This window comes from Penicillium subrubescens (genome assembly GCF_028828155.1).
Source record: "Penicillium subrubescens strain IBT 31985 chromosome Unknown utg000001l_segment0_segment0, whole genome shotgun sequence".
Taxonomy (NCBI): domain Eukaryota; kingdom Fungi; phylum Ascomycota; class Eurotiomycetes; order Eurotiales; family Aspergillaceae; genus Penicillium; species Penicillium subrubescens.
This window is the reverse complement of record NW_026643151.1, coordinates 1,998,392-2,013,348: the sequence shown is the minus strand read 5'-3', so window position 1 is coordinate 2,013,348 and position 14,957 is coordinate 1,998,392. Positions and strand designations below refer to the sequence as shown.

General features: G+C 51.9%; 7 protein-coding genes across 7 annotated transcripts; 4 read left to right on the top strand and 3 right to left on the bottom strand.

Annotated features, from left to right (window-relative positions):
• Positions 1-74: 74 nt before the first annotated feature.
• N7473_000654 (uncharacterized protein) lies at positions 75-752 on the top strand (the record flags this gene model as incomplete). Its single annotated transcript, XM_057146594.1, has 1 exon — positions 75-752. One exon carries the CDS (start codon positions 75-77, stop codon positions 750-752), a length of 678 nt encoding a protein of 225 aa, XP_057014480.1.
• Positions 753-1,113: 361 nt separating this feature from the next.
• N7473_000653 (transcriptional repressor TCF25 family protein) lies at positions 1,114-3,312 on the bottom strand (the record flags this gene model as incomplete). Its single annotated transcript, XM_057146593.1, has 1 exon — positions 1,114-3,312. The coding sequence occupies one exon, from the start codon at positions 3,310-3,312 to the stop codon at positions 1,114-1,116; it is 2,199 nt and encodes a 732-aa protein (XP_057014479.1).
• A 303-nt stretch (positions 3,313-3,615) lies between these two features.
• ptcF (type 2C protein phosphatase ptcF) lies at positions 3,616-5,532 on the top strand (the record flags this gene model as incomplete). Its single annotated transcript, XM_057146592.1, has 3 exons — positions 3,616-4,286; positions 4,342-5,355; positions 5,415-5,532. The coding sequence occupies 3 exons, from the start codon at positions 3,616-3,618 to the stop codon at positions 5,530-5,532; spliced, it is 1,803 nt and encodes a 600-aa protein (XP_057014478.1).
• An 885-nt stretch (positions 5,533-6,417) lies between these two features.
• Positions 6,418-7,425, bottom strand: N7473_000651 (putative mitochondrial export translocase Oxa2; the record flags this gene model as incomplete). Its single annotated transcript, XM_057146591.1, has 1 exon — positions 6,418-7,425. The coding sequence occupies one exon, from the start codon at positions 7,423-7,425 to the stop codon at positions 6,418-6,420; it is 1,008 nt and encodes a 335-aa protein (XP_057014477.1).
• Positions 7,426-7,762: 337 nt separating this feature from the next.
• Positions 7,763-9,560, top strand: N7473_000650 (alpha-1,2-mannosyltransferase ALG11; the record flags this gene model as incomplete). The annotated part of the gene is made up of 2 exons (XM_057146590.1): positions 7,763-8,145; positions 8,213-9,560. 2 exons carry the CDS (start codon positions 7,763-7,765, stop codon positions 9,558-9,560), a joined length of 1,731 nt encoding a protein of 576 aa, XP_057014476.1.
• Positions 9,561-10,334: 774 nt separating this feature from the next.
• N7473_000649 (uncharacterized protein) lies at positions 10,335-10,574 on the top strand (the record flags this gene model as incomplete). The annotated part of the gene is made up of 1 exon (XM_057146589.1): positions 10,335-10,574. One exon carries the CDS (start codon positions 10,335-10,337, stop codon positions 10,572-10,574), a length of 240 nt encoding a protein of 79 aa, XP_057014475.1.
• Positions 10,575-11,938: 1,364 nt separating this feature from the next.
• crzA (putative C2H2 transcription factor Crz1) lies at positions 11,939-14,280 on the bottom strand (the record flags this gene model as incomplete). Its single annotated transcript, XM_057146588.1, has 2 exons — positions 11,939-12,945; positions 13,002-14,280. 2 exons carry the CDS (start codon positions 14,278-14,280, stop codon positions 11,939-11,941), a joined length of 2,286 nt encoding a protein of 761 aa, XP_057014474.1.
• Between the last annotated feature and the right edge of the window lie 677 nt (positions 14,281-14,957).

Sequence of the window (14,957 nt, the reverse complement as noted above, 5' to 3'; positions counted from 1 at the left end):
CCTTTACTAGAGCACAATCAACTGACTGATCTATACTACACACATTTTGATCTACCTTGAGCCTCTTGTTCACAATGCAAGTTCAACTTCCATACGATGTCGGCGCCTTCAACAAACTTCCCAGTTTAAATGAAGCCCATACTCAATTCATGGCGATGAATGGTCTCAAGGTTCTGGAAGAATTTCTACATTCCCTTTTCCTCCGGTACCAAATGACCGAGAAGTTTGGAATGACCCTTCTTCATTCGCACTTCGTCCTGAATGACCATGAGATCCTTGTTGAAGCCAACGGCACCTCGACACCTTGGGACTTACGCGGAGCTGATCCCACCCCTACTGGCTTCGCGAAATATGACGGCGCCATCAAACCCAGCTCGTGGATGGTAACCGATGATCACTTGCGTGCATTCGAATTTTATTTCGATCCCAACACTGGCACTCCAGGTATTGATCCTAGTGTCTCGTTCGTTGAAGACCTCAGCACCATCCTCAAAGCCAACAATCTTTCTAATGTCCTTGGGCTCTATCAAATTGCCGATGCTTCCACTGGCCAGATAGAGGTCACAGAGGGACGGGCAAACGTCACTTTTCCCTTCGATAAAGTGGCTCACCCGGATGTTATCAACAGCGACAAGTACATACAAACAAGTTGGCAGTTTCCGAGCACCAGCACTGGAAAGCCTCAGGCAAGAAATTGGTGTGCGAAAGTTTGCATTAAAGCTCACATAGAGCTCCATGGCGAGAAGCCTTGATCAAATACACGAATTATCTCCTCACCATTGAGAGGGGTTTTTCTAGGCATCTCTGATATAGGTCTCTTTCCACGATCAGCTACTTAACATTTCTGGGGACGAAGGCCTTCAAATCTCATTATATCTACATAAAATTCGAGAGTTTGAAAAAGAATGTAGAAAAGTAGATAATTCATTGGGCTTGCCTTTGAATGTCTGTAGTGCTACTTAAGCCCTCCAGACCACCCTAATGAGCCCACAACGGAGTACATTCCATTCGATTTCCTGTCATAATGTAAATTTGGTTTCTTCGTACCTATATTTTCTTCGATATCGCATTACATATGGAAGACATAACTTGAACATGGGAAATGCCCCATTTCTAAGTGCTATGTTCGGACAGTGCCTCTTCCTCCATCATCTCTAGCTCATCCTCAAGCATAGTGACGGCAAATTCTCCTATCACCTCCTGAATAGGACCGTGAAGAAGTCGCTGTCTAGACGCCTCAGGCTGGATTTCCCCAAGAGCTTCGAGGTAATCGGTCAGTGGACCATAGTCTACCACGTCCCCCCAATTCCCTCGATCAACTCCATATTCGTGTAGGAACATTTGAAGGGATTCCAGCCCATCCTGCAAGATCCATGACTCAAGCACCTGTTGATCACCATCCAAAGCACGTACTCGACCACCGGATGGGGCATTCTCGGCCTCATCTTGCGGAGCAGCATCGGCATCCTCTCCGTCGTCGCCCCCTTGAAGCCCAGGGAACCGAATACCACCACCGTTTTGCATTTGACCTAGAAGGTCACGGAGCCATTGCGGTCGTCCGGCTTCTGGAACTCGTGCAAGATAAGATGGCGTTGGGTCGGCCTGCTGACGGAAAGCTTCGGACTCATAGGGTGGAAGAGGATCTGAAGCAGACATCCGACCGGAGACGAAGCGGGTTGGAAGATGAGTTGTGACTTTGGGAATGTCGGACAGTACCACATGACGGGCGATATCCAACGTAATCTCTGGTGGCTCAACAGCCGCCTTATCATCGGAAAGGGTATCGGCAACCTCCACGATTAGAGAAACAGCCTCTGGTGTATTCCAAAGGTCTTTCGCTCGCGAGATGTAAAGTTCGGTGAGAAGTTCGTGAGATCCAGTCGGAGGCATCTTGCCCCAGATCTGTTTTGGGATGTGTTGAAGGTCCAACTCTTGGGCAAGCCGGTTGAACACCCACGGGTAACGAGACATGGCGTGATGAAGCTGCCGGCGACATTCCTGGGGCTTGTTCAGCCGCAAATACGCCATGACCAGCGAGCATTGGATGTTTGGAAGGTCGGCCCAATCACGACTGAACCGTGTTTGCGTACACAAGTCCACGAATTGAGTGTATTCCCGGCCACGTAGAGCAAGATGGTCAATCAGGAGCTTCATGCAGTATGGATCTGAGTCATTCAAGCTTAAAAGTAGCTTGGCCCATTCGTAGGCCGTTCTCCATGTTCCCTTCATGCCCAAGTTTGCTATGTACCTCCAGCCAACCAACCACAGCTCACGATTCTCCATCTGTAAGAAGTCTAGTCTGGCCTGACCTTCTCTCAGACGCGTGTTGAATGATGAGTGGGCCGAGCGTCCAATATTGAAGAGTGCTCGTTCCAAGAGGTCGGCAGAGACAGCATGATCACTTTGGTGTTTGGCAATCTCAGAGACCTGAAGAAGAGTCGAAATATGATAAGGATTGTATTGAAGATGGTGAATCAGGCGCTGTGGGTCCATCGACTCAACACAGAGCTCAAATTGTCTCTGTACATCCTGATAGCCCGCATTGTGAACGATACGGTAGAGTGTAACACCTGAAGCGAACTTCTCCTCAAGCTCCATGCCGAGCCCTCCACTCGGTGCTCGAGGCCATTCATCCTTGCCTTGCATCAAAATATTCCGCCGTAGTGTCACACCTGCTAAACTCTGACCTCTGCTGGCCGGACTGTATCGTCCGGTCAGGGCTCGACCAAGGTCTACCGTTTCCCGATTGCGATCCCGCCGACGACCAGTACCTGCATCGGCTGGTTGATCGAAGTTTTCCAAAACGACGTTGCCAAATAGCCGCTTCATCTCATTTGTCGCATTCAAAAATTTGGGATCGACCGCAAGCAGTTCGTCGGTGGTCTTTGGGAACGAGGCATCCTGGATATTGTTTGTCGTGGCTGCCCCAACGGCTGGCAGTTGACCATCAGTCGCGAGATCTTTCAGAGCTCGATCGATTTCGTCCAGCTCATCATCGGATCCATTATCTGGCTCAGTCACCACCGCCGCCTTAGCCTTCTTCTTCTTTTTCTTCTTCTTGCTTGCACTCTTAGGTTCAGCCGGTGCAGGCTCAGGTTCCGGTTGCTGAATCACAGATTCCTGGGTATCCTCCTCTGATTCGGCTTCCTCGTCATTGTCATCGTCGCCAGCGTTGAGCAGATCGAAAGCGTTAAACTTTGGCTTCGCGGGGCGTGGGGGTTCATCGTCACTAGATGCGTCTTCATTTTCTTGTTGTTGTAGCAGCTCCTGCTCGCGCAGCTTCTGCAATTTCCGGATTGCACGCGAGGACATCTCAAGGTCTCGCGCTCAGCGCCACGAACGATTCAAGAAGCACCTGTGTTTCCGACTGTCGCAAGTGAGAACAATCGACAAGCAAAAGATCCCGCGGGGAATGACGACAGGAGACCCAATGAGGACTAGCGTGATTCTTGTCGCATCCCACGTGACCCCTTATCTGACGGTCACGATGCACGCGCATTCCCCAGTTTCCTGGTGTCCTGTATTCGATCGCTCGGAGTTTTCTTGAACAGGAGCTCTATCTATAGTCCCATATCGCAGGGACATAATTCATCTGTTCGACAACTCGCAGAACCAATGCGTCGGGCGGCTGTTCAGGCATTCCGTACTGCTCGGCGTGCTCCAGTATGGAAAGTCACCAGTAAGCGGCCGTGCTCGCTCACCTACACTCACAACTCGGTCCGAGGCTTGCGGTCATATTCGGGAGGCCGACGCCCATCATTAGCTCCGGCGTCTCTTCAGTCCTCCATGCATCTCCGCAGGTTCTCCCTCGCCGTTATTTCAACCGTGGTTGCTTCCGGGGCGTGGTATGCGTATCGAGGGGACGGCACCGTGCAGTCACTAGCCACGCAGGTTCGAGGATTCGCCTCGAGCGCTATCACATCAGCTCACGCCGAAGACCCGTCGGAGTCGACCCGCCGTGCCCTTTTAGTCAGCAACGATCAATTCTACACTGCTACGCTCTCCGGAGACCAGCCATTATCGAAGAACACAGACGACTCGGACCGACGCGTTCTGGAAATGTTGACACCGGAACAAGCTACGGAGAAGCTCCGCAAGAATGAGGAGTCATACCTGGTGAACCGCGGCAAGGGTGTGGTGCGATATGATATTGTTCAAGTGCCTAGCAACTCCCCTATTGAAGACGACCATGCCGAGAAGATTGTCGAGGTGTCATCATCGACGGCGGCCAATACAAATGGGGAGCCGAATGATTGGATGTTCTGGGCAGTCTTTGACGGTCATTCGTAAGGACTCTCTCGGGTTAGGAAGTTTGATGACAATTTACTAATTTCAAGATAGGGGCTGGACAACATCCGCCAAGTTACGAAATGTGCTGATTTCCTACGTTGCGCGAGAGCTTAACGCTACCTATAAGGCGGCTGCGGCCGATCCTGCGGTTCTTGTGCCGTCTTCCGAGGCAATTGACCAGGCGATCAAGCAGGGCTTTGTTCGTCTTGATAACGACATTGTGCACGAGAGTGTGGACAAGGTACTAAAGTCCAAGTCGCGTCGTATGGCTGCTGAGCTCCTTGCGCCTGCTCTCTCGGGATCTTGTGCTCTCCTGAGCTTCTACGATTCACAATCAAAAGATCTAAAGGTCGCTGTTGCCGGTGACTCTCGCGCCGTCCTCGGCCGCAGAGGCTCTAATGGAAAATGGACCGCCACTGCCCTGTCTGAGGATCTTACAGGCGGTACTCCTTCTGAAGTCAAGCGTCTCCGGGAGGAGCACCCTGGCGAGCCTAATGTTACCCGGAATGGCCGTATTCTGGGCGGTCTGGAGCCTAGCCGTGCTTTCGGTGATGCCTTCTACAAATGGAGCAGGGAAGTCCAAGACAAGATCAAACAGCAGTTCTTCGGCCGGACGCCTCACCCCCTTCTCAAGACTCCTCCTTATGTCACCGCTGAGCCCATCATCACCACCACCAAGATTGACCCATCCAAAGGCGACTTCATCGTGATGGCCACGGACGGTCTCTGGGAGATGCTGAGCAATGAGGAGGTCGTTGGCTTGGTTGGTCAGTGGCTTGAACAACAACAGTCTGGTAACGGTGGATCCAAGGCCTGGCTGCAAAGCTGGTTCAGTTTCGACAGCCAGAAGCAATTGCCCGTGGAGCCGGCTAAGGATCAATCCACTGAAGGCCAGCGCCGCCCCATCCGCCAGCAGCAATATGATATCTCTGGTGCGGCCAGCCGATTCGTTGTCGAGGATAAGAATGCCGCGACTCACCTTGTCCGTAACGCCATGGGCGGAAAGGACAAGGATATGGTTTGTGCTTTGTTGACGCTGCCAGCCCCCTACTCTCGCCGATACCGGTATGTGACCTTTACACGCTTTTGTCCTATATGACTGCTGACCATTTACCTCCTCCTAGTGATGATGTTACCGTCGAGGTTATCTTCTTCGGCCAGGGTCCTGACTCCCGTACTGGTACAGTGGAGATCAACAAGGAGGCTAGCGCTTCGGAAGAGCCTCCCAAGGCTAAACTGTAAGCCAATTGGGTCTTACTTCGTCGCTATGCCTCACAGATCAGGAGTATGGGCCACGGCGCTTCAATACCGGTTGCCACTGTTTCCTCTATTTCAAATACCTCTGCAGCACTTCACATACCTGTGCCTAAGGCAACGGATTCACCGTGAAGGCTACTCACTTTTTCTGCAATTTTCGGATTTTCAAGGGACTGGGGGTTTTGTGCTTGTTCTCGAGCACAATTTTGACATCTGTACAGATCTCTGCTATCTATACTATCATACTTGAATTTAAACGAGTCCGCAAATAGCGGATGCTTTTCCATGGACGAGATATCCAGTTCATCTCGTAGCCTGGGAGTTCATTTACAAAATGAAGCAACACATGTTGGGTAAAACTTGATCACTGATAGTGCTGCGCACAATAGATCAGGACACGACGGCGGAGAAAACTCATTTCGCAAGGGTATTGGATATGAACTATTCAAATATCCTTTTTTGTTTGATCCAGACACGTGTAGCTTTGAGAATTTTCATCTTCGTTGGTTCTTCTTCGTTGTCCATAATGTACATGTTTGACGATAGGTAGTATAATACAAAAGGCCCATTCCCGGTCCCTCGCAATTCGTTGCGTGGCTATTCCATGCGTCCGTAGACTGGCGAGGCTGCAAGGAGTTGGAATGCTTGACTGGAAGCACGAATGGAAGTCGCTTGGTCCTATTCGGCTGACTGGAAATCTGCTTTGCCGCTGAAAATTTGGCGCAGCTGACCATATTAAGTTTTCGGGAGTAGAAGACTCATGATTTCGATTTGGGAAATCCGTGTTCCAGGCCTGGTCGCCGCATAAATTGGGATAGGGTATTACCCCGGCCCACCGTTGCTTGCTTGATGACAACATCTCGGCTTCATTCAGCGTAGTTTCATATGGAATGCATCCGGAGCTTCAGGGTTATTGTAACCAACATAGCGTCTGGCGGATATCGGCATTGGCGGCTTCATGAACATCTTCTTTTCCAAGATGTATGTCTGCAGCGTGGCAATACTAGAGCTACTGATCCAGTAGATCATGAGCGCGGCTGGCATCTCATAAAACCATCCGGACAATCCCACGTTCAGCGCCAGGACCTGGATGAAAACGCGCAGGCCATTGAAGGTTACGGCCCGGTACATCTCCATCCGGGGCATATCAGCTAGATCAGCGCGTGGCGTACGTTTCCAACCCGCTTGAACATTGAGAAGAATGGAGGCCGTGAGTAGTGCCGGCAAGATACCGGTCGAGTCACCCGCAAGTAGATCGGGGAACCATAGCGCACCCTCGTTCGCAAAGGTGGGCTCCATTGTTAAATGAAGGGAGTTGACGGCCGCATCGGTAGCTTCCTGATTCCCCTCAATCAATGAGAGTAGCCATGGTACCAGGCCGTTCTTGTTTCCGGACATGCCACGGATACTCTCCATGAGCAAGATCCAGACCGGCAATTGCAAGATGGGTGCGAAACGGGACTTGACGGAGATATCCCACCGCTGATGTAGAAGTTTGATCTTCTCGTTATATTCTCGGGTGGTTTCCATATTGGGCCCCTTGGAGCGCGGTCCTCCTCCCAGCTGCCTCCTCTTCGATTCGGCCCAGTTTGCCCAGGCATGCTTGAGGGGCATAATATCTCGTTCGCGCCGTGCGTTGGCTTTGGTGTACATTTGTAAGGGCAATCCGACGAGTGTTCGCACTATCAGGGCTGTGAGCGGGATCGAGGCTACCCATGGCAGGCCGGTGATATTGTGGACGCCATGGATCAGCCCGGCGGAGGCATCGAGAGCTTCGTTTATCCACGGAGCTGGTTTAGTCGGGTGAAAGTGTCGGACTTGCGAGCGTGGCAGGGCCCTGCGGGGAGCGTGCAATGCCCTGGAACGAAGCGCGTTCATGATCGACAGGGAGGCACGAGGGGATAATCAGCAGAGTGACAATTCCTGTTTCTCCAACTCGCAGATCGCAGATCGGGTCAAAAGATCACTGAAGAAGCTCCGAGCGGAGAAACATCCAAACTCGGGGAAAATCAGGTCCACTCGGTCGGTATCATGTGACGCGTATTGTAAGTTACGTTCCACGTCAACTGATCTGCAGCGGGCACACGGCCAGGTGGTGTTGATGGTTATCCTCTCCTCCTCTTTTCTTCTTCCACCATCCCTTTGAACTTCCCCTGGATACCACATTCAAATCCCGGGTACTATGCGTGGTCCCTGGTGAAAATCAGACGCAACCATGGCCATCCTGACCACCGCCATTCTCGCGCTCTTGATCGCTGCCACGACCGCCGTCCTGCTCCCTCAGCTTATAGGCCATGTACTCGGGCTGATCCTGCGCGGCGCGGGGTGGCTGATCCGCCGACGAACTCGATCTCGACGTGAATATGTGATCGCGCGGGCGCGATCCGACGAGGAAGAATTATTAAAAACACTGCGCGCAAAGAACTCAACACACTCTCTGGCCCGGAGCTCGGCCGAGGATGAGGATTGGGAGAAGGTGGATAATACCGCCGGCCCTGCTGGAGTGAAGGCTTCTAGCAGCGATGATATCGGCGCCAGTGATGGAGCAAAGAGGCCCGATGACTGGGATGGAATTATCGGGTTTTTCCACCCGTTTTGGTAGGGCTGGTTTCTTTATTTACTTTATTGTTTCGTTGAACCTATCACTGACTTGGCGATTTTATAGTAATGCTGGCGGTGGTGGAGAACGAGTACTTTGGGAAGCAGTACGTGCAACACAGAAGCGCTGGCCCAAGGCAATTTGCGCCATCTACACCGGCGATCACGAAGTCAACAAGGCGACCATGTTGGAGCGCGTCGAGAACCGGTTCAACATTCAATTGCATGCTCCAACAGTGGTGCTTCTGTACCTGACCACCCGCAAATACGTTGTCGCCAGCTCTTACCCACGCATGACACTGCTTGGACAGTCGTTGGGATCGCTGGTCGTCGCCTACGATGCCTTTACACTGCTAGTGCCTGACGTATTCATCGATACCATGGGCTATGCCTTTACTTTGGCACTGTGCAAGTGGCTCTTCCCTAGTGTGCCGACAGGCGCGTACGTGCACTACCCGACGATTTCCACGGATATGCTCGCATCTCTCGACGATCAGAGCGGGATTCAAGGTTTGAATGCAGGCGCAGGCAAGGGACTGAAGGGTACCGTCAAGCGGCGCTACTGGCAGCTATTCGCTCAACTGTACGGCTGGGTCGGCCGCCACGTCGACGTAGTCATGTGCAATTCCTCTTGGACCGCAGCCCACATTCGCAAACTTTGGGGTACTGGCAAGGACAGAGCAAGCAACGATGCCGACACTACTACTGGTAAGGGCACTCCGTCCTCGCCAGCCGTTGTATTCCCTCCCACGGCCGTATCAGAGCTAGAATCCAGCATCGCCGTGGATGCCGAGAGTGAGCAGAGCCGCCACGCTACCCTGCTCTACATCGCACAGTTCCGCCCAGAGAAGAACCACCCTCTCGTCCTCCGCTCCTTCGCGCGGTTCCTACAAGAGCGTGCCCGCAACCCGGCATATGCTGACCAACCCCAACCCCGACTCGTCCTCATCGGATCTGTCCGCCACGCTAGCCCAGACGAAACTCACATCTACAACCTCCGCCTACTAGCGCACGAGCTGCGCATCCGCGATCATACCACTTTCCTCTGTGACGCAAGCTGGCCTGCCGTCCTCTCGCACCTTGGCACAGCCTCCGTCGGCGTAAACGCCATGTGGAACGAGCACTTTGGCATCTGCGTCGTCGAATACCAGGCCGCGGGACTGATCTGCGTGACGCACGACTCCGGCGGTCCCCGCGAGGACATTGTCGTGGACCTCGGTGACGGAGCGACGGGTTTCCGCGCCGAGACCGAGGAGCAATTCGCAGCTGCTTTTGAGGCGGCGCTTGCGTTGCCGGAGTCGGAGAAGGTTGCTATGCGTCTGCGGGCGAGACGGTCGGCACAGAGGTTCACGGAGGAAGAGTTCTCGCGGAAGTGGCTGGGACAGGTGCAGAAGCTGGTTGAGGCTTTGCGATAGAGCCAGGTAGATATTATTCTTCCGTTTTGATATAGACGAATACTCATATCCTGCGTTTATGACCTGAAGTGTATTGTTTTGTATTAGGTGTTTGTCTCTACTAATGAATACGTACATCCTTAAAGAATTGCCAAAGCGACGATACACCCCTTGACTGGTTTAGTGTAGGCTGAGGCTAATCTTACGACAGCTTGTGCTTTTCATCGCCGGATATGACGAATAACACGTCCATATTGTGTACCTCGATAAATCATATTTACTAAGCCTTTAATCTTCGACATATGGTAGGATTCTATCAGTTAGAATCCCTAGTATATTTTCAAAATTATCTTACTAGTCACGACTTTAAACGATATACTATCAAGAAACCTTACTTTTTAGGAAAGACGGTTCACAAGACATCTAAAAAGATCTTTCACAAAAGGGAAAGTTGAAGCATATTGGACAGGCGCTAGCTAGATAAGTTTCTCTCATAAAATATTCTTTATAGCTTCCTATCGAACAACTTGCACAATATCTCTTCTCCTCAAACTCCCAACAACCAACAGAATTCGCTGACCAGGTATCCACCACAACCCAACCCAAAACAACTCTGTATAACACAGTGATTCATAGACTAACTCCCAAGTCATAATCTATTTACTCACACTACTTCAGTAAGTTGTCATGACTATTCTATCGGCCAGGTCGAACCACAATAACCACTTACAGTTACGGAGCATCACCAATTCACCTCAATCATCGACATCGACAACCAGTGCTATCTTAATTAAAATGGCGGCTACAAGCAAACCAGCATCATCAGCAATCCCGTACCTCTCCTCACTGCCCTTGTTCCAGCCCAACGGTTCGGACGATGCGGACACTGACGACACCGACTATGACGAGGTTGACAAAGATGATCTGGATGGTGATCTGAGCGCTGTGATTCGTGAGGCCGAGGAAGAGCAATACCTCGCCGACGAATTTGGTTCGGAAAACCAGAAGCGCCTGCTCCTGCTCTGGGGACCCTGACCCCAGCGGGCGAGACAGACGGCCAACAATCACCAGGGAACATGACCATCGAGTTTGGAGGCGGAGAGCGGGCGGAAAATGGGACATAAAGCCAATATCGAATGCCACTGGAAGTTTCCACTCATTGTCTTTTGCTGCAAGCGTACCGAGGCGGTACACTGGCAGCGCCACTGTGACCCGGTCTTCGTGCCCAGTTTGGGGTGAATTTGGGTTCCATAAGACCGGCTTCGCTAGGTCTAAGTTCCCATTCTCGTCCCGTCTTCGGAATGCCACAAGCTCTTTGTCAGAGCGAAGTCATATCGAGTCTCTGATTGCTTCACATAGCAACTAACCTGAGAGAGGAATTGGTCGAATGACTTTTGCGCTTCTCGTTGGAGCGGTCTTTGTAGCTAGAGTGCCACTTATGAGACACTTTAAAGTCTCCTGGTAGGCGACAGGTCTCCTTTCCATATACTGTCGCCTACCAGGAGACTTTAAAGTGTCCGTAGTATAAGAGACTAAGTCTGGTGTAGGCGTAGGTTTTTGCTCGGAGTGTGCTGAAGATATTCTACCTCGAGCCTCCTCCTATGAGCTAGATTAGCGAATAGACATTTTAAGGCTCTTAAAATAGTCGGCTCGACTAAAGAAACGGGTACAGTACCTTTCTTAAATTCTTTGCTCAAACACGATCATTCTCATGCATGGTCACATGATATCCCGTAACCCTCATACATGGACCAATTTCAATCACTTTTTTTCAACCAGTCCAGAATAAACTCTCAGATCGAGCGAGCTCTACAATCAAAAGAACATTACTTGTTGATGTATGATTTGATTTCAAAATGGTGTATAATACTCCAAGACGAGACGTATCTCCAACCTTCCAAATCAAGGGAAGAACAAAAACCAAACCAACAAAAGCAGACGGGTATGAGTGGTTCAAAAATCATCAAATGCGTCATGATGATAATGTTAGAGACGCAAGCAGATGGCCAGGCCAGAAGAGAAAAGAAAGAGGTCCAGCGATACCAACGCTGAAAAATCACCGTCATGAAAAAAGGCAAGTATATGCCATGACAACCAAACGAATGCCAGTATATAAGTGTAGATGTTGAACGTAGGGACGTTAGAACTTTAAAAACAATCAAAACCCCATTTCTGGCCATGGCCAAGAAAATCACAAATCAAACCAAATCATCAAGTCTCCCACCGTGTAGCAAAACGCCAGTAACCCTTCTCTATAAGGGATAAGCCAAGGAATAAAGAAGGAAGAAGGAAAGAGGAATGCCAAAAGCAGGAAAAAGCAGAACCATTGCTTTTCCGATTCCAATATCACAAGAAAACACGCGAGGGGTATAAACGAGTGAAGCGGCATCGCGTCATCATCAACTCCATTTTTGATCCACGTATCCAGGATCCCCTGGATTCATTCCGAGCATCTGGCCGCCATACATGGTGCCTTGATTATTTCCATATCCACCACTTATGCCTGACACACTACTGATGCCAGACTCGTCGTCGTCGAAACCGAATTCGCCCCCAGAGCTGGCGTCGAAGCTACTCCGGCCACCGATGTCACTGGGGTCATCGCCTGCCGCGGCGAGTTGGTCCCATTGCAGCGTTTGCAAGGCGGGGTATTGCGCAAGGAGGGCCGCAGGTAGGACAAAGTTACCAGAAGACTGGCCGTCCATGCCGGGGACCCCGGGCATAACAAGTGGCTGGGGAACGGGTTGAAGGTGACCGGCAGGTTGCTGCTGATGCTGTTGTTGTTCAGCCAGGACGCGGTCACGCTCCTGAGACTCTTCATCGAGTAGTGGCTTGATGCAGACGCGGCCAGCTTCGGACCTGAAATGGCGACCGAGGGCATCCGCACGCGCGAAACGACGACCGCAGCCCCAGTGGCTGCCCCGTGAAAGGTCACCACGGCAGACGAACTTCTTCTCACCGGAGTGGAGGCCCTCGTGGCGCTTGCGGTCGTGTTGACGTGCGAAGGCTTTGCCACAGACTGTGCACACGAATGGTCGTTCATCGGTGTGCGTGCGGAGATGTGAGCGCAGATTGTATGCTCGGGTGAACCGCTTAGGGCACAGGTTGCATTGGAAAGTGGCCGGATGCTTTTGAACGCGCTTCGAGTCACCGGGAGCAGCACCGGGGCGTCCTGGATCAGCCAAGTCTAGAATGTAGTTGCGACTCTCAATGGATGACGTGGAAAGACGCCTGTTAGACCTTGATGGAGACGCATCACGAGAGCCGGGGTTACTGCGCGAGTGGGGCGATAGCGATCGCGGGGAGGTAGCAGCGATGGCTTCGAGACTGGTTGTTGAGGTCGCGGGGGATCTTTGACGAGAAGCAGGGTGTGCGTAGGGATCTGACTTGCTGCGCACGCGAGATCCTGGTATAAATATGAGAATTGATGCGACGAAACACGAGACGGGTTGGAAAACTCACTCATCGCGGGCGGGCTCAACGAGTCAAAATTAGCAACTGGTTTGGGTGGCCCGAAGCTTGGGCTTCTGGATGGCGGCGCAAATTCTACGTTGATTGATGGAGGCGCCATTTGGGATGCCTGACCAATGTCGCCTGCGGGAATTGATCCCATCATATCATCACCTGGCATTCCATACATTTCTGTTGGGGCCGGGGGAAACTGATTGCTAGTCGAGGTATACTGTATACTCGGGACCATGTCATTAGTCTGCTGGGGCATCAGTCGTGGCGAGATATATGGGCTATGGGCGGGGCTAAAGCCCTGCTGGTGTTGGTCCGACAGCGTAAACTGCTCAATGCCGAGGGCATTTTCATACAGCGCGGGATCATTCTGCGGCACAAGGGAAGGTGAAGCATTGTTTTCGATACCCTCATATTCATGCTGAGACAAATAGGGTGAATGGTTGGCCGATGAGACCTCCGAGACCTCTGACGGTGCTCGGCGATGGGTCTGGAAGGCACTGTTGTTGTTCATCATGGACTGCCAGTCCGGGTTCACCTGCGCACTAAGATAGGCGGCCGCAGCTGGATCCAGCGAGGTATGTCGCGAATGCCGAGGAGTATAGAATGCTCCAGGAGTCCCTCCGGGAGGTGACATTGGTCCGGGAGATGACTGCTGCGGGTCTTGCGAAGAATGGTGTGAAGATGCAGAGGGATTGGAGATAGGGCTGACAAGATCAGCTGGGTTGACCGCTTGGTGCATGGCCTGTTGGCGCTGATGCATTTGCGGATCTAACAGCAGCGACGAATCATACTCGGATGCGCTAGCACTGTTAGGGCTATGGCTTTGGTATGCTGAGAAATCCAGATCCCCCGTATTTGAATTGAGCAGATTGGAGAAATTCTCAGTGAGCTGCCCTGTTTGCAGGCTCGAAACCCCTGGGTCCAGTTGATTTGCCATGTTTGGGTTGAATGATTGTGACATCCCGATGTTGGTCGTATTCAGCATTGGCGGGAAAGGCTGAGTGGATGGAGGCACGAGGCCTTGAGCTTGTGCAGCTCCAGAAAAGTGGTAATTTGCTGGGTAGCCGTAAGATTCGGTGCCGCTGATGCTGGGATCGGCATTGGAGGTGTCAAATTGCGGATTTGTCCCGTATGCGGCTGACATGGAGGGGTCCAGGGCTAGACCCACGGTTGGGTCGTGATATTGCTGTTGGGCGTGGGGTGATGGGCTCACGCTGCGATGCTTGATATCTGCAGAGACGGAGCCTGTGCCCTGGGTGTGATCGTGGGAGGCCATGGTGGCGGGGGGAGTTTGCGATACCGGCGATATACCTCTGGAGGATTATAAGGTGGGACAGGCGAAAGCGCGACACAGGGCGGCCGCGAGCGCCAAATCGGAGGGATCAAGGAGATTGGAGAGCGGCTGGAAGCTACTAGCGAAGACAGCAGAGATAGTGGTGAGATAATGGCATTCGCAGTAGAGGGACCGGCACGCGCAAAGAAGCTCTCGCCAGGGTCAGCGAGACAGTAGCATCATCTAAAGTCGAAGTTGAAGGTGAAGGTGGTGGTGATGATGGAGGGACCCGATAAATGGCGACCGCACGTGCGCAAGGCGGTCTGAGGGGGAAATGCGACAGTTTTTTTTTACTTTCCAGTACGGAGGCCCAGTTTCTTCCCGACGTGTTCGATGGCCCACCCGAGTACGACACTTCCGTAACCAGGGACAAGGCAAGGCAAGGTCCAAAGTCAAGATTTGGCCCCTGGGGATCGTGTCTCACACCGTATGGAGCAGTGCAGAAATGAACCCATACTGGGCCACTTACTCCAGGACTTTGGGACTAGTGTCGGTATGGACTTCTTTCCCCCCACATCGTGTCCACTACGATAACAGATAGGCACAAGAGCCCCTCCTTTTCTTGGACTCATTGATGGCAGTTTTCAACCTCGCCATCCTTATTCTATGGTGATTGTTGC